The 19,685-nt window shown below is 46.5% G+C and overlaps 1 protein-coding gene across 12 annotated transcripts in view; it reads right to left on the bottom strand.

Moving 5' to 3' along the window:
• The window catches only part of LIMA1 (LIM domain and actin binding 1), a 77,640-nt gene that overhangs the window by 26,285 nt on the left and 31,670 nt on the right, over nucleotides 1-19,685 (bottom strand). For 8 of the 12 annotated variants that reach the window (XM_083427417.1, XM_083427409.1, XM_083427418.1 and 5 more), the window contains exon 4: nucleotides 14,812-14,934. In XM_083427417.1, coding sequence (XP_083283543.1) covers nucleotides 14,812-14,934 — 123 coding nt within the window. Of the gene's footprint in view, nucleotides 1-11,531; nucleotides 11,665-14,605; nucleotides 14,935-19,685 lie in introns of all 12 variants that reach the window. The other 4 variants (XM_083427408.1, XM_083427407.1, XM_083427412.1 and 1 more) reach the window with 1 other exon arrangement.

The raw sequence follows: 19,685 nt of genomic DNA, 5'->3' as shown, positions 1-19,685 counted from the left end.
AACTATAGGTAAAGGTAAAGGACTCCTGGATGGTTAAGTCCAGTCAAAGGCGACTATAGGGTTGCAGCGCTCGTTTCGCTTTCAGGCCGAGGGAGCCGGCGTTTGTCCACAGACAGCTTTTCTGGGTCATGTGGCCAGCATCACTGAACCGCTTCTGGCGCAATGGGACACCGTGACGGAAACCAGAACGCACGGAAATGCCGTTTATCTTCCCGCCACAGTGGTACCTATTTATCTACGTGCACTGGTATGCTTTCGAACTGCTAGGTTGGCAGGAGCTGCGTCAGAGCAATGGGAGCTCACCACCGTTGCGCAGATTCAAACTCTGATCAGCAAGCCCAAGAGGTTCGGTGTTTTAAATCACAGCGCCACCCGCATCTCTGCACCAAAGGGGCAGAGATCTCTTTTTTTAATGGTTACCCATCATTCCATGCAGCGGCTTTCTTGAGCAGATTTTAGGGGAAACTGGGTTCCCCTTACTTTTAAAAAATTAAATATTTATTTTTTTGTCTGTGGGGGCTAGAACAGATATACATCCAATGTCTGAGCCAAAAATCCACATATATCTGTAATCAAAGTTGTGGCCACTTATAATCCAGATCATTGTCTGCTTGAGCTTATTAACCACATCTTACATTTAGCCACTGCCTTGGGCAGAGGCTGGGGGTAGCACTGCGACTGGGCTCACAATAGAGGAACAAACGAACTTTGTGGTGACTTCCCCCACTTCCCCCCCCCCAGAAAAAAAAGCACTGATTCCATGCACACCAATACCACTGTACCAATCACAACCCCTTTCTTTATAACCTAGGTAGGGCCACAGTTACCTAGCTGGGGGTGCGGTGGGAATCTTAAACTAAGTGAATATTAATCTACAAAGCTGAATGTACAAGACACAGACAAGCCCCACTGCCAAATGAGGCCCCAGGGCTTGCTCAAACCTTTAATTCTGTTGTGTTTTTTAAAAAAAGAAGTTTATTACTTTTAACTCCACCTTTCTACAGATTCCCAGGGAAGCTAACGAAAAGTTACAATGCCAATAAAAATGAAATCTCGTAAGACTGACAAATACTGGCCTGCATATAATTACTCAAAACTGGCAATCACATGGGTCTTAAGACAGAAAGAACCTAAGAAGAACTTGCTGGGTGGAGCTAATGGTACATTTGACTGGCATTCTGTTCTCACGGAGACCAACCAGTGTTACGACTCATTTACGTACAGTATAAGCTAAACAAGCTATAGCTTAGGGCCCCACTCTCTTGGGGTCCCCAAAAAAATTTAAAGGAAAAAAAGGTGGATGTACATTTCCAAGATATAAGATAAAAAACAAATAAAATAAAACCTACATACAGCAACAGTGTTTTGTGTTGTGTAGGCTCCTATGATGTAAGTAATAGCCCCCGCCTGCTAGCCTACTCCCTAAAATATCACTGGTTTGCTCATTTCTCTATATAGAGTGCCTACATTCTGCATGGACTTTTCCAAAATTACTTTGATAAAATACATATTTTGTTATGTGCAAATGTCTTTAGATACCTATTAGGTCCATAAATTACCATATCGCATGTATTCAACACAAAAAACAGCTACAATTTGTTGTTGACAAAGTACAGTTGGACATATAAAGGGCCCCATTATTTTCAGTAGCTTAGGGCCTCATCAAAACTAAATCCGGCCCTCGTTATGAGGGAGAAAAACTTTTCTCTATCAACCTTCTCCAGTGCCAGGCATAATTTGACCAACTTCTATCATGTCATTGGTATGATTATTAGCATTTTTATTTTCAATCCTTTCCTAATGATCCCTGACATAGGATTTGGCTTTTTCACCCGTGCCGTGCATTAGGTCAACATATTCCTTGAGCTACCCACCACAACTCCCAACCTCTCATTCCTGGTCCATCACCACCAGTTCAGACCAAAGGTCTCAAGATTTTCTGTTGATGAAGAATTAGTAAAGCGATCTATAGCAGGCTGCTTATTCACATAGAACATAGTAAAGGGACCCCTGACCATTAGGTCCAGTCGTGGCCGACTCTGGGGTTGCGGTGCTCATCTCATTTTATTGGCCAAGGGAGCCGGCGTACAGTTTCCAGGTCATGTGGCCAACATGACTAAGCCGCTTCTGGAGAACCAGAGCAGCGCACGGAAACTCCGTTTACCTTCTTGCGGAGCGGTACCTATTTATCTACTTGCACTTTGACGTGCTTTCGAACTGCTAGGTTGGCAGGAGTTCTTTACATTTTTCTATTTTGCATCAAGGTGGGGTGCTTCTTTTTAGCACCCGAACCTACAATGGGCTGCAACTCAATGCAAAGAAGGTTTCTCCACCCCCATTGTTTGGCCCGGACACTGAGGAACGCCTCCAAGGACCTTCTGGTGGTTCTCTGACCACGAGAAGTGAGGTTACAGGGAACCAGGTGGAGGACCTTCTCGGTAGTGGCGCCTGCCCTGTGGAACGCCCTTCCGTCAGATGTAAAGGAAGTAAACAACTATCTGACTTTTAGAAGACATCTGAAAGCAGCCCTGTTTAGGGAAGTTTTTAACGTTTGATGTTTTATCGTATTTTTAATATTCTGTTGGGAGCTGCCCAGAGTGGCTGGGGAGACCCAGCCAGATGAGAGGAGTATAAATAAAAAATTATTATAAATTATTATTATTATTATTATTGGGCATAAATCAGGCATTCAAAAGAGGGGAAATAGAACTGTTGCCTTGTTGATATCTATGTCTGTGAACATATTCTTTTCCTCAACTGTATCGCAATGCATGCACACAATGGGTATACAGTGGTACCTTGGTTCTTGAATGGCTTAGTTGTCAAACAAAACGGCTCCTGAATGCCGCAAACCCGGAAGTCGAACGTCTGACGCGGCTTCCATGGCTTCCGCTTGAGTGCAGGAAGCTCCTGCAGCCAATCGGAAGCCGCGCCTTGGTTTTCTAACGGTTTCGGGAGTCGGACTCCTGAAACAGATTAAGTTCGAGAACCAAGGTACCACTGTATATGGACATATGCTCCCCACTGCTGTTTTCTCCACATCTAATGAAAGAGACTCCTATTTACGGAATATCATGTGACAGGAAGTCTTTAAGAAGTGCCAGAGGACTCTGTCAAACTGCATATCCAGAAGAAGTAATTGCTTAGGTACCTTGGTCTAGGGCTAGGGCTGAGCAATGTATCGATATATCATCAAAACCCAGTTTGAAGTCCATATAGCAATTTGGTTTCATAGTTTTTGACCTGGAAATATACTTCAAACCATGATGTGTGTTAGGGCTAGGCGATATATTGTCCAAAACCGGTTTCAAGTCCATTTTCATGATATTGGTTTCATAGTTTTTGACCTATGCAAAAATCACAATGTGGGGAAAACTGTGAAGCCAGGCAATGTCTCTGCATAGCTCCATCCTTATTTCGGACATTGTGATATATCGGTATATTGCAATATTTAGCTGGGTGGTATCTCGCAATATTCAAAACCAGATATCACCCAGCCCTAATTTGGGCTGCTTTCAAAACCAGAAAAAGCTTCAAGCTGAATCAGTGGGGGCTGCAAGTCAAAGGCACAAAAATTTTGGAAGCAATTTTGGGTTTGGGATTATTACTTTAATAGGAATATTGGGCCGGGGGGGATTAAAGATGGTATTTCCTTTTACCAGTGGGTGGTAACTCAAAGCTTGAGAAAATGCATTTTACTATTTAGCAGCATACATAAACATTAAACAATTTGCAGCTGGCTAGAAAGCAGATCAGCTAAAACGCTTGTTAAAAGTAGAGGCTTTCAAATGAAAGCGAGAGGTTGCTCAAGTTTATTTGGAGCAATTTAACCCGCGTCTTCTCTCCCCAACCCCCAGCTTGCCGTAAGCAGACAGGAATTCGTTTTGGTGAGGATTTTCCCAAACACTTAACATGAATAGTTTGTGTCAACAGAACTTTAGGTCAGCGTTCAAGTTCCAGGAAGTCCCAGCATCAGGAAGAAGCTGGAGTCATGATTTCAATGGAGGTGTCGTAATTAAAATACAAAAAAAAATTCAAAACGTAATTGCTTTGGGGCATGAGCAGCCTGCGAAAGCTGGCAAGGGAAATAATACACGCCTGCTTGTAACGGCCACATATAATAAAGTTCACAGCAACCTAGCAATTTCTACTTTCCATGGAATGGAAACTTCTTAACAGGAAGTTTAGAACAGAAAGGGGAAAAAACACTTCATTCAGTTGAACCAAATTGCTAGAGCATCAAAATGTCCATTTGCAAAGCAATTCTAACCTCTGTCTACTCAGAAGTAAATCTCGTTGGAGTAAGTGGGGCTTGCTCCCAGATAAACCAGGTTGGGATCAAATAGTCACCAAGGCTATGATAAGGTAAAAGACCCCTGGATGGTTAAGCCCAGTCAAAGGCAATTATAGTATGGGGTGTGGTGCTCATCTCGCTTTTCAGGCCGAGGGAGCCAGTGTTTGGCCACAGACAGCTTTCTGGGTCACGACTAACCACTTCTGGCACACCATGACGGAAACCAGGGCGCACAGAAAGGCTGTTTACCTTCCCACCACAGCGGTACCTATTTATCTACTTGCACTGTGCTTTCGAACTGCTAGGTTGGCAGGAGCTGGGACAGAGCGACGGGAGGTTACCCCGTCGCATGGATTCGAACCGCCGACCTTCCGATCAGCAAGCCCAAGAGGCTCTGTGGTTTAGACCACAGCGCCACCCGCTCCCTTCAAAAAGGAGACAAGGGAAGACAGCAGGACCTGGGGTTCTGACTAGAAAGTTAAATCCAACTGAATGTTCGAGGGCCAAACTAGATACCTAACCGGGTTTCATCGACTGTATGCAACACTGCACAGGTAGAGTTCCTTCCCCTCACACAACTAGGCTTCCCCTTCCTATCCTTTCGCTGCACATCCCCAAAATCTGCTCCTGGGACTCTTCCAACGGTCTGGAGCAGATTTTGAGAGCCTACCGTGGGCTGTAGGGGAGGGGAAGAGATGTCCCATTGTGCAAGCAGAAACTAGCAGACAGGAGTTTCTGATTTCTTTTGTTAGAAGAAGGCAAACTTAAGAAACCTCTCATGGGGAACGCAAGAACAACTGGGGTGGGTGCTTAACTAAGGATGCAGGAGGAACCAGTTTTAAGTAGATTTATGCACATAATTTGGCAGTTCTGACCCTATCAAACTTTGCTCGAATCAGACGACCTCTTGAAACGAGTCCCAATTATGTCTGAAACACTCAGGGTTGTGTTTTTTTTTAAAGCCCCACAAATTATACGCAGAATTGTGCACAAACCTACAGTGGTACCTCGGGTTAAGTACTTAATTCGTTCCGGAGGTCTGTTCTTAACCTGAAACTGTTCTAACCTGAAGCACCACTTTAGCTAATGGGGCCTCCTGCTGCTGCCACCGCGCCGCCGGAGCACAATTTCTGTTCTCATCCTAAAGCAAAGTTCTTAACCCGAGGTAATATTTCTGGGTTAGTGGAGTCTGTAACCTGAAGCGTCTGTAACCTGAAGCGTATGTAACCCGAGGTACCACTGTATATGCAAAAATGCACATAAGCGTGTGCAGAATTGTAAAAGTTGCAAGTGCTATTGAAATATCACCTGGTTTAAAGCCCTGTTGATGCAGGAAAAGCCACCTCGGTCAGGAAAAGTTATGTAGGTGGGTTTCTATCCTTCACTCAGCTACTAAAGTTATAGAAGCATGGCCAGAAAGGGGGCATCCCTCCCTGAAACAGCCTGTCATCCATCCCTGTGTAGAGTCTGAGTAGTCACAGTCACGCCTCCCCACTTTATGAGACCTCCCAGGTTCAGTAGACTTAAGAGTTCATTACACTAAAAGTTATTAAGAATGTAAGAGCTGGATCACACCAAAGGCCCGTCTAAGTCCAACACCCTGCTCTCACAGTGGCCAGTCAGATAGTTTTGGGCAGCCCATAAGCAGGACTCAAATAGTGCCTTGGAAGAACATGTTGGCAGTGCATGAGACTCTTTAACATGGGTAGGCAACCTAAGGCCCGGGGCCCAGTCGCCTTCTCAATCCGGCCCATGGATGGTCCGGGAATCAGCGTGTTTTTACATGAGTAGAATGTGTCCTTTTATTTAAAATGCATCTCTGGGTTATTTGTGGGGCCTGCCTGGAGAAGAATGTGTGCTTTTGTTTAAAATGCATCTCTGGGGTTACAGTGGTATCTCTGGTTGCGAACGGGATCCGTTCCGGAGGCTCGTTCGCAACATGAAAAGAGCGCAACCTGAAGCGCCGTATCTGCGCAGGTGTGTGGCGCAATCTGGCACTTGTGTGCATGCATGAGCGGTGAAACCCGGAAGTAACCCTTTTCCGGTACTTCCGGGTCACCGCGGGACGTAACCTGAACGAACGTAACATGAGGTATGCCTGTATTTGTGGGGCATAGGAATTCGTTCATATTTTTTTTCAAAATATGGTTCGGCCCCCCACAAGGTCTGAGGGACACTGGACCGGCCCCCTGCTGAAAAAGTTTGCTGACCCCTGCTCTTAAATCTCAGGGTTGTGGGTTCGAGCCCTGTGTTGGGCAAAAGATTTCTGCATTGCCAGGGGTTGGAGTAGATGACCCTCGTGGTTCCTTCCATCTCTACAATTCTGTGATTCAACAGCCCTCTTTTTAGATGAAGTGCAAAAGCCAAGATCAATCAACCTCAAGGCACAAGCAGTTTTAACATCAGCGAGAGCTCTAGAGAGAGATCAAGAGCAGGCAAAGGCAAACTCCGGCCCTCCAGATATTTGGGACTACAATTCCCATCATCCCTGACCACTGGTCCTGTTAGATAGGGATGATGGGAATTGTAGTCCCAAACTTCTGGAGAGCCAGAGTTTGCCTATGCCTGATTCAAGACCATTTCTCTGTTCCGAACAGACGAATCCCTTGAAGTATTTTAAAGTGTTTTCTTTGGTACTCTGCATCATAAGGAAGAACCAGATCAGGTTTTTTTTAAAGGTGCTGGTGAGTGTTTCATTTTACAAATCCTGATGGAAGGCAGGAATAATTAATCAAAGGGTGTGGCGCTTTCAGACAGTAATGGGGTCTCAATTGTTTTAGGGGTCGATTTCTAATTAAGAAGCCTGAAGGACAGAATCATTGGCCGCAGTCTTCAGAGACTAGCGTCCTTCCAGGCATAACGTTAGATTGGCGACTCAAGTTTCCCATCATCAAGTGAATAAAGTCTCTTGCAATGCACTTGCACCAGCTCCAGGAAAACTACTTGGGCACACAATTCTGCTCTGGTCAGACCTCACCTGGAGTACTGTGTCCAGTTCTGGGCACCACAGTTCAAGAAGGACACTGACAAACTGGAACGTGTCCAGAGGAGGGCAACCAAAATGGTCAAAGGCCTGGAAACGATGCCTTATGAGGAACGGCTAAGGGAGCTGGGCATGTTTAGCCTGGAGAAGAGGAGGTTAAGGGGTGATATGATAGCCATGTTCAAATATATAAAAGGATGTCACATAGAGGAGGGAGAAAGGTTGTTTTCTGCTGCTCCAGAGAAGCGGACACGGAGCAATGGATCCAAACTACAAGAAAGAAGATTCCACCTAAACATTAGGAAGACCTTCCTGACAGTAAGAGCTGTTTGACAGTGGAATTTGCTGCCAAGGAGTGTGGTGGAGTGTCCTTCTTTGGAGGTCTTTAAGCAGAGGCTTGACAGCCATATGTCAGGAGTGCTCTGATGGTGTTTCCTGCTTGGCAGGGGGGTGGACTCGATGGCCCTTGTGGTCTATTCCAACTCTATGATTCTATGAGTTGGAATTACAGTATGTCCTCTTCCGGAGATCCCAGCATCTTGACAAAAATAAAGTCTACTTCTAATGAGGTATCACCTCTTTGCCTATCTCACACATGGTGCATGCTCAGAGAATCCTCATGAATTGGCACGTTAGTAGCATTTCTTTTGCAGAAAACCAGGGCTTTCTGCAAGTGACTGGAACCCAGGCATGGGCATAGCCAGGATTTATGTTGGGGCGCTATTTATGGGGGGGGGGGCAGAACAGAGCTATCTGCAATGCAATTGGTCAGTTAGGTATTTTTATTTATTTACTTGATGTGGGGGCAGTCTCCCCTCTGCCCCCCTTGGCTACGCCAATGACCCCAGGTGGATTCAAACAAAAAAGTTTGGTAATAATATTTTATTCTCTTTTCCCCATATAGAAGTTACATTTGTTACAATTATATTCCAACTCAACAAAACTAGTGACTACCCGCTCACCCAACAGCGGTGCTTCTAACTCAGATTACACACAATTGCGTTTTAAGGTTCTGTCTGATCTAATTTCATCCTCTCTAAATGTGTTTCTTAATATTCAAACAATTAAGATTGCATTCCTGCCTGTGGTTAATTTAACCAACCGGAAATGTTGTAATGTGGGGCTTTGTTTTAGAGAAAAACTGATTTCATCTGAAAATGGGCAGGCTCCCACAAACCAGGATTTTTTAAATTTTTAAAAAGAGGTTTAATAAGCCATTTCCCCTAACTTTCCGCTCTCAAGTGCTCCAAGTTACACAGAGTCCTTCAGCGGTTTTCTAATCACTGTTCGGGATCTCCTGCACCTCATTCTATACTCTTTGACAGCAATCCAACCTCAGCTCACTGGCTGAAGTCCCTGCAGTCAGTCAGTCAGTCCCTGGAAAGATAAATCATAGCTGGCAGCCCCTACTGCACCTCTTGCTTCATCATCCCAGAGGATACGTCCACTCCATGACTCAAGCAAGCCAAAATGGATTTCGGCCAACTCCCAAAGCCCAAGGAATGAGGCACTCATTGCCTGGACTTGAACGCCCTTCCATTACCTTCTTCCCATAGTGATGCTCTTTTATGGCACGCGGATGCGAACATCACATGCACACAAGTCTTGGCGCTTGAAAACCTTTCCTAAGCAATCCTTGCTCAGAGCAGAAGGCCCCATTGCCTTCTTAAATATCAGGCCTTTCTGCATTTTCGGTAGCCATCCTTGGAAGATCTTAAGGACGAAGAGGGAGGGAAGAAAGAGGTTTCAAATATAGTGGTACCTCGGGTTAAGTACTTAATTCGTTCCGGAGGTCTGTTCTTAACCTGAAACTGTTCTTAACCTGAAGCACCGCTTTAGCTAATGGGGCCTCCTGCTGCTGCCGCATCGCCGCAGCACAATTTCTGTTCTCATCCTGAAGCAAAGTTCTTAACCTGAAGCACTATTTCTGCATTAGAGGAGTCTGTAACCTGAAGCGTATGTAACCTGAGGTACCACTGTACTTGGGCTGCAACTCCTGAACGGCATGGGTGTAAGTATGCCTGAACAAAGTGCAGATTATTATGCTATCAGTTTACCAAAAAAAGTCTGTGTACCTCACAATCTAGTGGTTACAGCTGCTCCAGAGACATTTCCCACCCTAGCAGGATCACCTAGTGTTGCGTGACTATCCGAGCACAACAACTCAAATGCAAATAATTTATAACCGTGTTGGTTAGCTGAACAAAAAAGCCCTTCCCTTTCTTTCCATTCGACAAACTGGGACGATAATAAATGTGCACTCAAACTGGAGGATATACCTTGCAACCTATGCACTCTGTCTCTCTGGAATTGCTGTGGCAGCCCAAATTATCTGGCTTGCTTCAAGAATATTCCTAGACAGCTAAGCTGCCATGTTATGGGGAAAACTTGATCGCTCACTAGGAGCAGTAAAATGACCTCTCATTCAGTCCGTTTCTGTTTAGAATTCTAGGAAACACAACATTAAAATATTTTGTACAATGTGAAGGTTCGTACGTGCACCAGAATGGTACAAGCTGGTCTGGTTCACGTATTAAGCTAAACCATAGTTCACGATAAACTATAGAGTGGTACTTCAGGTTAAGTACTTAATTTGTTCTGGAGGTCTGTTCTTAACCTGAAACTGTTCTTCACCTGAAGCACCACTTTAGCTAATGGGGACTCCTGCTGCAGCCATGCCACCGGAGCACGATTTCTGTTCTCATCCTGAAGCAAAGTTCTTAACCTGAGGTACTATTTCTGGGTTAGCGGAGTCTGTAACCTGAAGCGTATGTAACCTGAAGCGTATGTAACCTGAGGTACCACTGTAGTTGGAAGTACACACTGCTCAGACAATCTTGTCGTGTTCCTTCCACTGCTCCAGTGCTGACTAAACAAGTTTCGCTTGCCATGTTGCCCAAACCCAGGTTCATGGTTTGCTTCCTCCAAAGGAACTGCAAGAGCAAACCATGGTTAGCCAAGAACAAACCCTGGCTACTGTTTGTGCTTTATTTGCAGGAAACAAACCACAAGCTAGGGTTCAGACAGCATGCAAAGCCAAAAACTGGCTTCTTTCATTTGTGGAGAAGCAGGAACTGAGGAAAAAGCATTCACATTAAACCATAATTTAAAACAAACCATGGTTTAATGTGAACAGGCCTTAATCTACTTTTATTATTTCCTGATATCGACAATAACAACACTTAGACTAAGTGGTCCAATCTCTTAGAAACAGTTCCTTTTGTTATGCTCAGGGCAACACAGTTATTATTCTCCAGAGAGCTGGTGTCAGTTTCTTGGAAGAGACCTACAGAGTCACACCCTGCGGTTTCTCCAGTGAACATCATTTTCAGAACTCATTGAACAGCTCAGTCAGCAAATTAAAATCAGTTACAACTGAGATAAAGCAAACCATTCCTTCCCGAAACAACTTTAAATACTAATTTTATTAAATTTACCTCGACTGAAAGCTGTTTGGGCTTTCCTAAGCCTCCAGCTATTTAAAGTTCTCAGCCATACCTGTTTATATTCTAGCAAAAACTCAGCACATATGCAAAGGGACGAAAGTGAAGGAAACTATGAGAAAACTGGAAAAAGTCAACCAGACTGTGTTTGAAGCCACTGGCATATGCAACTCATTTTCTAGTTACGCAATTTTCCCGGGGGGTACACAGTCTGCAGTCCACATGCAGGATCAGATTTCATGAGCAGTTGTAGGAAAATGCAAGGCCTGTGAAATTTGCAAGTCAAAACTAGCAAAAGCAGGCACTCTCAGCCTATGTTCACGCATTTTTCCTGTGATAATTCCCCCCTCCCTTTTTTTTAGCAGACAAGAAACATTTGCTGACATGCACACATTGGGAAGGACAGCAGAAGCTTATCTCCCACATGAAACCGGCTCTCTTCAGGGTCTGTGTCTGTCACAGCTGCAGAAAGCAATGGCTTGCAATTGCAATCCGGTCACAGTTATCTTTGGGGCTTGGCTGGAGCCAGCATGCTTGTTCATTCAATTTCCTGTTCCAGCAGTGTTTGTGTGTGTGTGCGTGTGTGTGGCATGTGGGAAAATTGCATTCTGCAGTGTGCATTCATCTCCCTTGGGCACCGAGTTATATTAGCGCCTCTCCAGCTAGCCATGAGATGCGTTTTACCACAGGAAGAATAAGATCACCATTTGCACAGCGGGCAAGTCTTTTGAGAGCCACCCCCTTGTTTCCCCCCCAGGGAAAAAAAAAACACAAAACAGCCAAGGGGAGCTGGAGCAATTCAGTTCCTTACCTTTGTCTGGCTCGCATCCCCCCTCTCAAACATCATCTTTAGCCTGCTCAGAGGAACGCTACATTTCTCTATTTTCCCTGAAGAATCTGGGTTTTCATTGGCCTCAGGCTTTCCTACTTCTTGTCTGGATTCTGTTGTGTATTGAGTCAAAGGATTTTATATCTGTATTATTATTGTCTATATTTGCATTAGGGTAAAGTAACTGCCTTTTGGTTTCAGGGGGTACAGCTACTATTGGTTCATTTAAACTGCTGTATTTGGATCCTCTGTCTTATTGGTTTCCTCCAAAAGGCAGGACTGTGATTGCCTGATATTGTTCCCTCCAAAATGTATCCTTTCTAGCTAGTCCCCTGTCCCTATAAATGTAGCTTTCCCCTCCTCAGTCTTCAGTCTTGTTTGCTGTAATAAAGAAGTGTTACTAGAGAACTGTCTCCAGCAGATTATGTCAAGAGAGCTGAAATCACAAACCCCACGTCACAACACTGGCGACGAGGATGGGATCCGGAATGCTGAGGAGCGGTTAAACGCAGCCCTGCCTCAGAGTCCGGATTGCAGCTAAGAACAAGACTCACTGGCCAGCTGAGAAGACGACCCTGCCACAGGACAATGGAGAGTCCAAGGGTATTGGAGCCCTTCCAGCCATCAGAGCCCCACACGTGGGAAGACTACGTCGAACGCTTCGAGTTCTTCGCAGTGGCTCAAGGGATCACCGATGCCAGCAAAAGAAGGGCCACATTCCTGAGCTACTGTGGGCCTGAGACCTTCAAGCTGGCCAAGGCATTGCTTGCTCCAGCGAAGCTAAGTGAGACATCTCTCAAAGATATTCTTGCCTGCCTAACAAGCCATTTGGCGCCTACTGAGACCAAGATGGCCCGGCGGATGGAGTTTCATGAGAGGCAGCAGCGTGCTGGGGAGTCTGTATCTGCATTTCTAGCTGAACTGCGGAAGCTCGCTCAGCACTGCGACTTCCAAAATCTGGAAGAGACTCTCCTGGATCGGTTTATCGGTGGTCTGAGCAGCAAGAAAGCCAGAAGACGCATCGTGGCTAAAGAAGAGGTTACCCTTGCTTCAGCCTTGAAGGAGGCCACCGCCACGGAGAATTATGAAAGAGAGGAGCTTGATGCCAGTCGCAAGGCCCCTAAGCCACAGATAGAAGTTGCGCATGCCATGGACGAGCTAGAGGCTACTCCGAGCCAGAGCCCAGTCCGTGGGGTCGAGTCAGTGCGTCAGGCCTGCACAGTGCACAAAGATCACCGAGGCAGGTGTCCAGGTTGTGGCGGAAACCATGAGCGGAAGAGTTGTCGTTTCCGGGATGCTATGTGCCGGACGTGCGGGAAGACAGGTCACATCGCCAGGGTCTGTAGATCGGCGGCGTTGGGAGCGACAGGAACACCTAGACTGGAGCATCGCAGACCGCCCACAGCAACCCATTTTCTAAAGGACTGCCACTATGTAACGGAGATCAACGGGAGGGTCGTGCAGTTCCCAGCGCAAGGCAAGGCACACGTCAAGGTGAAGATTGAGGGTCAGCAGTGCGACATGGAGGTGGACTCCGGATCTGGATTCACTATCGTGTCGGACCAGACCGCGAGGACATTCTTCCCCAGGGGTAAGTTGCCCCCTCTGGAGCCCTTCCCGGCAACCTTGCAGTCATACTCAGCGGGCCGCATCCATGTTATGGGAATGTGTGCCGTGAGAGTTCAGTTCCGGGACAAACAGGCTGTACTCAAACTGGTGATTGCGAAGGGCAGTCGCCCCAGTCTCCTGGGCACTGACTGGTTCCCCGCCCTGGGACTGAGTATATCAGGGCTTAATTCAATCCAAACCTGTCCTGAGATGAGCGAGGCATTATGCAAAGAGTTTGCTGGTCTCTTTAATGGAAAACTGGGTTGTTATAAAGGGCCCCCAGTTGACTTCGAGTTGGACCCTGGGGTGGCCCCAATCCGACTCAAACCAAGGCGAGTGCCATTTGCACTGCAACCCAAGATCGAAGCAGAGCTGGATAAATTGGTCAAGCAGGGAGTTCTCTCACCCGTGGACTCTGCTAAGTGGGAGACTCCAATCGTCACGCCCCTTAAAGCAAATGGGGAAGTCAGGATCTGTGCAGATTACAAATGTACTATCAATAAGGCACTCAGGGGAAACTCATACCCCATTCCAGTCGTATCACATCTGTTGGCTAAACTGGCTGGGGGCAAGGTGTTTGCCAAAATTGACCTGGCACAAGCCTACCAACAGCTGCCAGTAACCCCACAATCAGCGGAAGCACAGACTATTGTCACACATAAAGGGGCGTTCAGAGTTAACAGATTACAATTTGGAGTTTGTGTGGCCCCAGGGATTTTTCAAGGGCTCATGGAACGCCTGTTAAGAGGTCTGCCGGGGGTCTTGCCATTTTTTGATGACGTTTTGATTGCTGGAAAAGACCCACAGGAACTGGTTGCGCGTGTCCGTGCAGTGTTGCTCAAGTTCAAGGAGGTGGGGTTGCAACTGAAAAAGGAAAAATGCAGTTTTGGGGTGCCAGCTGTGGATTTCTTGGGGTTTAAAATTGATGCATCAGGCATCCACCCCACAGATGCTAAGATTAAGGCCATCATCGAGGCACCACGACCACAGAACAAGACGGAGTTGCAGTCATTCCTGGGACTTATTAACTTTTATCATTCGTTCTTACCCCATAAAGCTTCGGTAGCTGAACCATTACATAGACTGTTGCAGTGTTGTGACGTGGGGTTTGTGATTTCAGCTCTCTTGACATAATCTGCTGGAGACAGTTCTCTAGTAACACTTCTTTATTACAGCAAACAAGACTGAAGACTGAGGAGGGGAAAGCTACATTTATAGGGACAGGGGACTAGCTAGAAAGGATACATTTTGGAGGGAACAATATCAGGCAATCACAGTCCTGCCTTTTGGAGGAAACCAATAAGACAGAGGATCCAAATACAGCAGTTTAAATGAACCAATAGTAGCTGTACCCCCTGAAACCAAAAGGCAGTTACTTTACCCTAATGCAAATATAGACAATAATAATACAGATATAAAATCCTTTGACTCAATACACAACAGATTCTCTAAGGCAATTTTCCATTTTCCCACTCTCGGGCGAATGAGCTTTCGCCTCCTCGCTGTCAACACTGGGATATCTGAACCGGCCAATCACTCCGGAAGAGGAACGGAGCCGCAAGCCGGGACCAATCCCCGGGCCTTTGTCAGTTTCGGCTAGGGAAGCGGCGCTGCCTTCAATTCCACCACCGGGGCTGACAGACTTCTGCCTAACCTCAGCGCAGCTGCTTCGGACAGCTTCCTTCCGAGCCTCTGTCCCCAGCGGCGGGTTCTCCCACTTTTTCTTCAGGACGCTGAGGGTCCCCCTTTTGAAATGAGGGGGCAGGTTTTCCGTGTTCTGAGGAGAAGAAACGACAACAAGAAGCAAGCAAGAAGTTAATGCCGGTTACTTAAAGGTCCCGGGATTATTATTTCTTAAAGGAACAAAACAAAACAAAAAGCCAAGAGCAGCTTGGCTGCTTTTCCACTCCCTCCTCTCCCCAAAGAAAGGAAGTCGAAAGCGCCGACCTTGAGCCCTCTCTGCTGTTTCAGACAGCTGTGAACAGTTGCAACTTGTGCCACATGGAGAAAGCTTGCATCCAGGGTGAGGAAGGGAGAGAGGGAGGAGGAAGAGGGAAAGAAAAAGGAGCTGAAGCAGGAAATGATAAAACAGGATGGCCTTATATGGAAGAAAGGGAGCCTGACTAATGGAAGAGTTAGGACCTAGCCCTTTTGTCTCGGGAAATTCTGCTCAAAGCAAACCTGGGAACAGAAATCCACCTACGGCTACCGGCAAGCGGAATCAAGGAAGGGCTTCAGGAAGGGTGCCATTATATGAAATGGTTATTGCCAAATGCGGCAGAATTTCTCCATCTGTTCCAGGGGACCAATTAGCAGGCACTTTAAGAAACAGGAGGATTATGTCTCAGCCTGGCCACCTTAACAAGCCTTTGCCTGCAGCACTCCAGCAAGTGTCTTCCTCACTACACCGGCAGGAAATTGGAATTTTTATTTTTTATATATTTTATCAGATTCGGCCGCACGCTTTCAGGGATACTTGTCCGAACTTGCGTTCGCCGTACGCTGTGCATTCAAACTGAAAAGCGCCGCGTAAGGAACGCCCCAGCCAAGCCAAGCCTTTTACTTATTTAGCGGCAGACAGCAGGCTAGCCCCCCCTCCTCGCTTTTCCAAACAAGGAACTCGGATGCGATACCTGCCAACGCTGCATCTCCGCGGCGTGTTCCTTCCGTATCCTACCAAGCACGGTTCGAGACTAACCACAAAGTGGAGCAGGTCTGCAGAGCTTTAGCGTATTAAGCAGGATTAGCGGCTATATTGGGATTTAAGTCTCTCACCCTATTACTCTTCTGGTCACATTTCGAACACCCCTCTGCAAATTAACAAGAATCCCCAACTAAGCCGCAAAAATATATTAGGCCCTTTGCTCGGTTTCAAGCTGGGCTCAAATTTGCAGAAGGCCAAATAGGTCAGCAAGGTGGGGGGTGGGGAGGGGAGAGAAAGAGCCGCACAATATAGCAAGGTGTTCTTGAAGCTTTTGTTCGCAAACCAGCCTCCAGCACCAGGTGTCCTGCTGCGCAGGGAGGCCTGGCATGCAACTGACGACTCCTCTCGGCTGCCAGGGCTTCCCGGTTGCTCTGATGCCTCAGCTCAGGGAATTCAAAGTGCTGGTTTTAACCTTTAAAGCCCTTAATGGCTTGAGGCCAGGTTACCTGGAGGAGCAAGTCTCTTGCCCCACATATACCTGTCTGAACTCTTGAGGTTATCTTCCAAGGCTCTCCTCCAGGTGCCCCGCCAACCTGTCACCAAATGACAGCCAGCGACTAAAGGGGGGGACTTTTCTGTGGTGTTGTCTAATGTATTATTTATTTTATTTTTAAAATATTATTACTATTACTATTTAGGTTTAGATGCCACCCTTCATCGCTGTGATCTAAACCACCGAGCCTCTGGGGCTTGCCGATCGGAAGGTTGGCGGTTCGAATCCCCATGATGGAGTGAGCTCCAGTTGCTCTGTCCCAGCTTCTGCTAACCTAGCAGCTCGAAAGCACACCAGTGCAAGTAGATAAATAGGTACTGCTGCGGCAGGAACGTGAACGGCATTTCCGTGAGCTCTGGTTTCCGTCACAGTGCTCTGTTGTGCCAGAAGTGGTTTAGTCCTGCTGGACACATGACCCGGAAAGCTGTCTGTGGACAAACGCTGGCTCCCTCTGCGTGAAGGGAGATGAGCACTACAACCCTATGGTCGCCTTTGACTGGACTTAACCATCCAAGAGTACTTTACCTTTAATAATAATAATAATATTATTATTATTATTATTATTATTATTATGAAGGTTTCAATGCCACCCTTCATCATAAGATCTCAGGGTGGTTCACAGAATATAATTGTGGAATGCCTTCCATAAAGAGGCTTGTCTGGCAGCTAAACTGTGGTCTTTTTGGCACCAAGTGATGATTACTATTTTTTTATCTCTACCCCACCCATTTGACTGGGTTGTCCCAGCCACTCTGAGCGGCTTCCATCACATATGAAAACATAATAAAACATTAAAAACTTCCCTAAACAGGTCTGCCTTCAGGTGTCTTCTAAAGGTTGTACAGTTATTTGTCTCCTTGGCATCTGATGGGAGCCATTCCAAGAAAACCCTCTGCCTGCCCTTTTTATTCTCCTATACTTTTCAGAAATTGTTTTGGCATTGCTTGTAAACTACCGTGATCCTCCATTGCTGGCTTTATTCTTGTCTTGTGCTGTTTTTGTTCCATTTTAGATTTTACGTACTGCTCTTCTTTATGGTTTTAGCCTTGATTAACGTATACTGTCCCAAAAAATCAGTTATTGATCAGTATAGAAGTGTAGTAAACCATTTGTCCAGAGTTTTGATTGACTGCTGCTATTGATAGCTGCTATTGATATCCCTTTTCTGTTGCCCGAAAGATTTACCAGCCTGCATGCTACAGTTTTTGCTGCCTCCTTAAATGCCCAGCAACTAGCCGACTGTCTGCTCTTAAATCCAATGACTCAGACACAAGACAAGGAATGCTTCCTAATGAAGCCAAATTTGATAACGATCAAAAGCGGGACAGAATTTCCCAAGCCTGCCCAAACAAAACATTGTGTCCCCCAAGAGGACAATTCAGTTCCAGTTCTCAAATATCCTTGGTTAAACTGGAAGGTTATCTTGAGCAAGAAGGACACTAGCAGAAGCAGGAGGGAGAAAAAAGTTACAAGAAGCTGTGCCTTAGCAACTACCTGAAATAACTCTTAAGGGAGGAGAACAAGCATTGTGATTGAAGGGACTATCAGATCACGGTCAGAATTGTTATCCAGGACTAGGTTTCACTTCAGGCTGCTTGCTATGTTCAGAAAGAGTCCCCTCTCACAAGTCACTTAGATGACCCAAACACCAGAGGTGTTAGAAAGGCAGATCAAATTTAAAAAGAACAAAAAGAGGGATGCTCCTAGAACAACAACTTCCCCTGGAACTGGTTGTACTTCTTCAGGTTTCCACCTGTTTCTACTGAATGCCTCAGCACAGTGTTGGGTCCAAAAGCTTCGTGCATTTTCTTTGTATGCTGATACAGTTTGGGGAGAACAGTACAGCATGGGCTGTGACAATGGAAGAACATTCCAAAAAGGTAGAACCTCTGCTATGCATACAGACGCGATCCCTGGTGGAATATGCTGGGTTGAACGGCGAGAAGCTGCTGTCGGTTGCCATTCTGAGTTCCTTGTGTCCCGGAGCTGAAGCCTGGATACACGGTGCGATGTAGCGGTGCGGCAGGCAGTGGTGCTGTGCATGGCAGTCAGCTCAGCAGAATCCCACCTTCGTTGCCAGTGAAATATATTCGGAGTCGAGTGTGAATTTCATGCTCTTTATTCAGCTCATAGTAGCAATGAATGAAACTTTCCCCAAAACATCTAGCTATATATACATTATTTACACAATGGTCCCCACGAGATTGGCCTACAGGAGCAGCCCAGAATTAGCCTATCAGGTTGCGGATTCACCTCCTCCAGAAGCCTGACTGGCTGCTCCTGCAAGCCAATCAGGTTGCGGATTCACTTCCACCTGGAGCTGGATAGGATGGCTCCTGCGGACCAATCAGACTGCTGCATTCTGAATCCTATTGTTCTAGGATTCAGCTCAGTACATAATACCTGGTATCACCAGGGATCAGAGAGACCCCTGCCTTGGAAGCCCTGGGGAGACACTGTCAATCAGTGTGGGCAACTCTGAGCTAGATGCCAGCATGGTGTAGTGGTTAAGAGCGGTGGACTCGCAATCTGGTGAACTGGGTTTGCATCCCCGCTCCTCCACATGCAGCTGCTGGGTGACCTTGGGCTAGCCACACTTCTCAGAAGTCTCTCAGCCTCACTCACCTCACAGAGTGTTTGTTGTCGGGGAGGAAGGAAAAGGAGATTGTTAGCCGCTTTGAGACTCCTTAGGGTAGTGATAAAGCGGGATATCAAATCCAAACTCCTCCTCTTCTTCTACTATTAATTGTCTGAAGAGATGTGAGGCTGCTTCCTGGTTCTTTAAAAACAGAACCCTTTTCAAACACTCTTCTCATTCCTTGATGTGCAGCAGCGGAGCATGTTTTCATGGCGCCCAGGGCACATGCGCCAGGCGAGGCACAGGGAGCAATCGGAGCCTGCCGCACACAAGCCCTTGGATCTGAACAGATCCCAGTCTCACAGAGCACCTCAGGGGCATGAGAAGGACACTGTTGCGTCCTTCTAGCCTCAAGGGGCTGGGATCAAAGGGCGCATGACTGTTGCATCATTCTCACACCACCCTCCCTGTGCCACTTTGCAAGGTTGGGATCCGATCAAATCCCAGCTGTTCAAAGCGGGAGGATGGTGTGAGCAGCACGCCCTCCAGAAAAATGTGTCCAGCGTTATCACCCTGGCAGCTCACCCCCCCCCCCAAACTACACCCCTGGTGATTAGTAGAGTGGGAACAGTCCTCACAGGAATGATCCATTGTCAGAGTTATACACAGAAGGTGGAATTCAGCAAAGGCTGCTTTCCAGGTGGACTGATCTCCCCTCTCCTCCCATCATGAAATGTTTTGGAGGGTGTCTAC

The sequence above is a fragment of the Podarcis tiliguerta genome (genome assembly GCF_965153285.1).
Source record: "Podarcis tiliguerta genome assembly, chromosome: 2".
In the NCBI taxonomy this organism is placed as follows: domain Eukaryota; kingdom Metazoa; phylum Chordata; class Lepidosauria; order Squamata; family Lacertidae; genus Podarcis; species Podarcis tiliguerta.
Note: the sequence above shows the minus strand (reverse complement) of the source record. Positions and strands in the feature narration are given on the sequence as shown.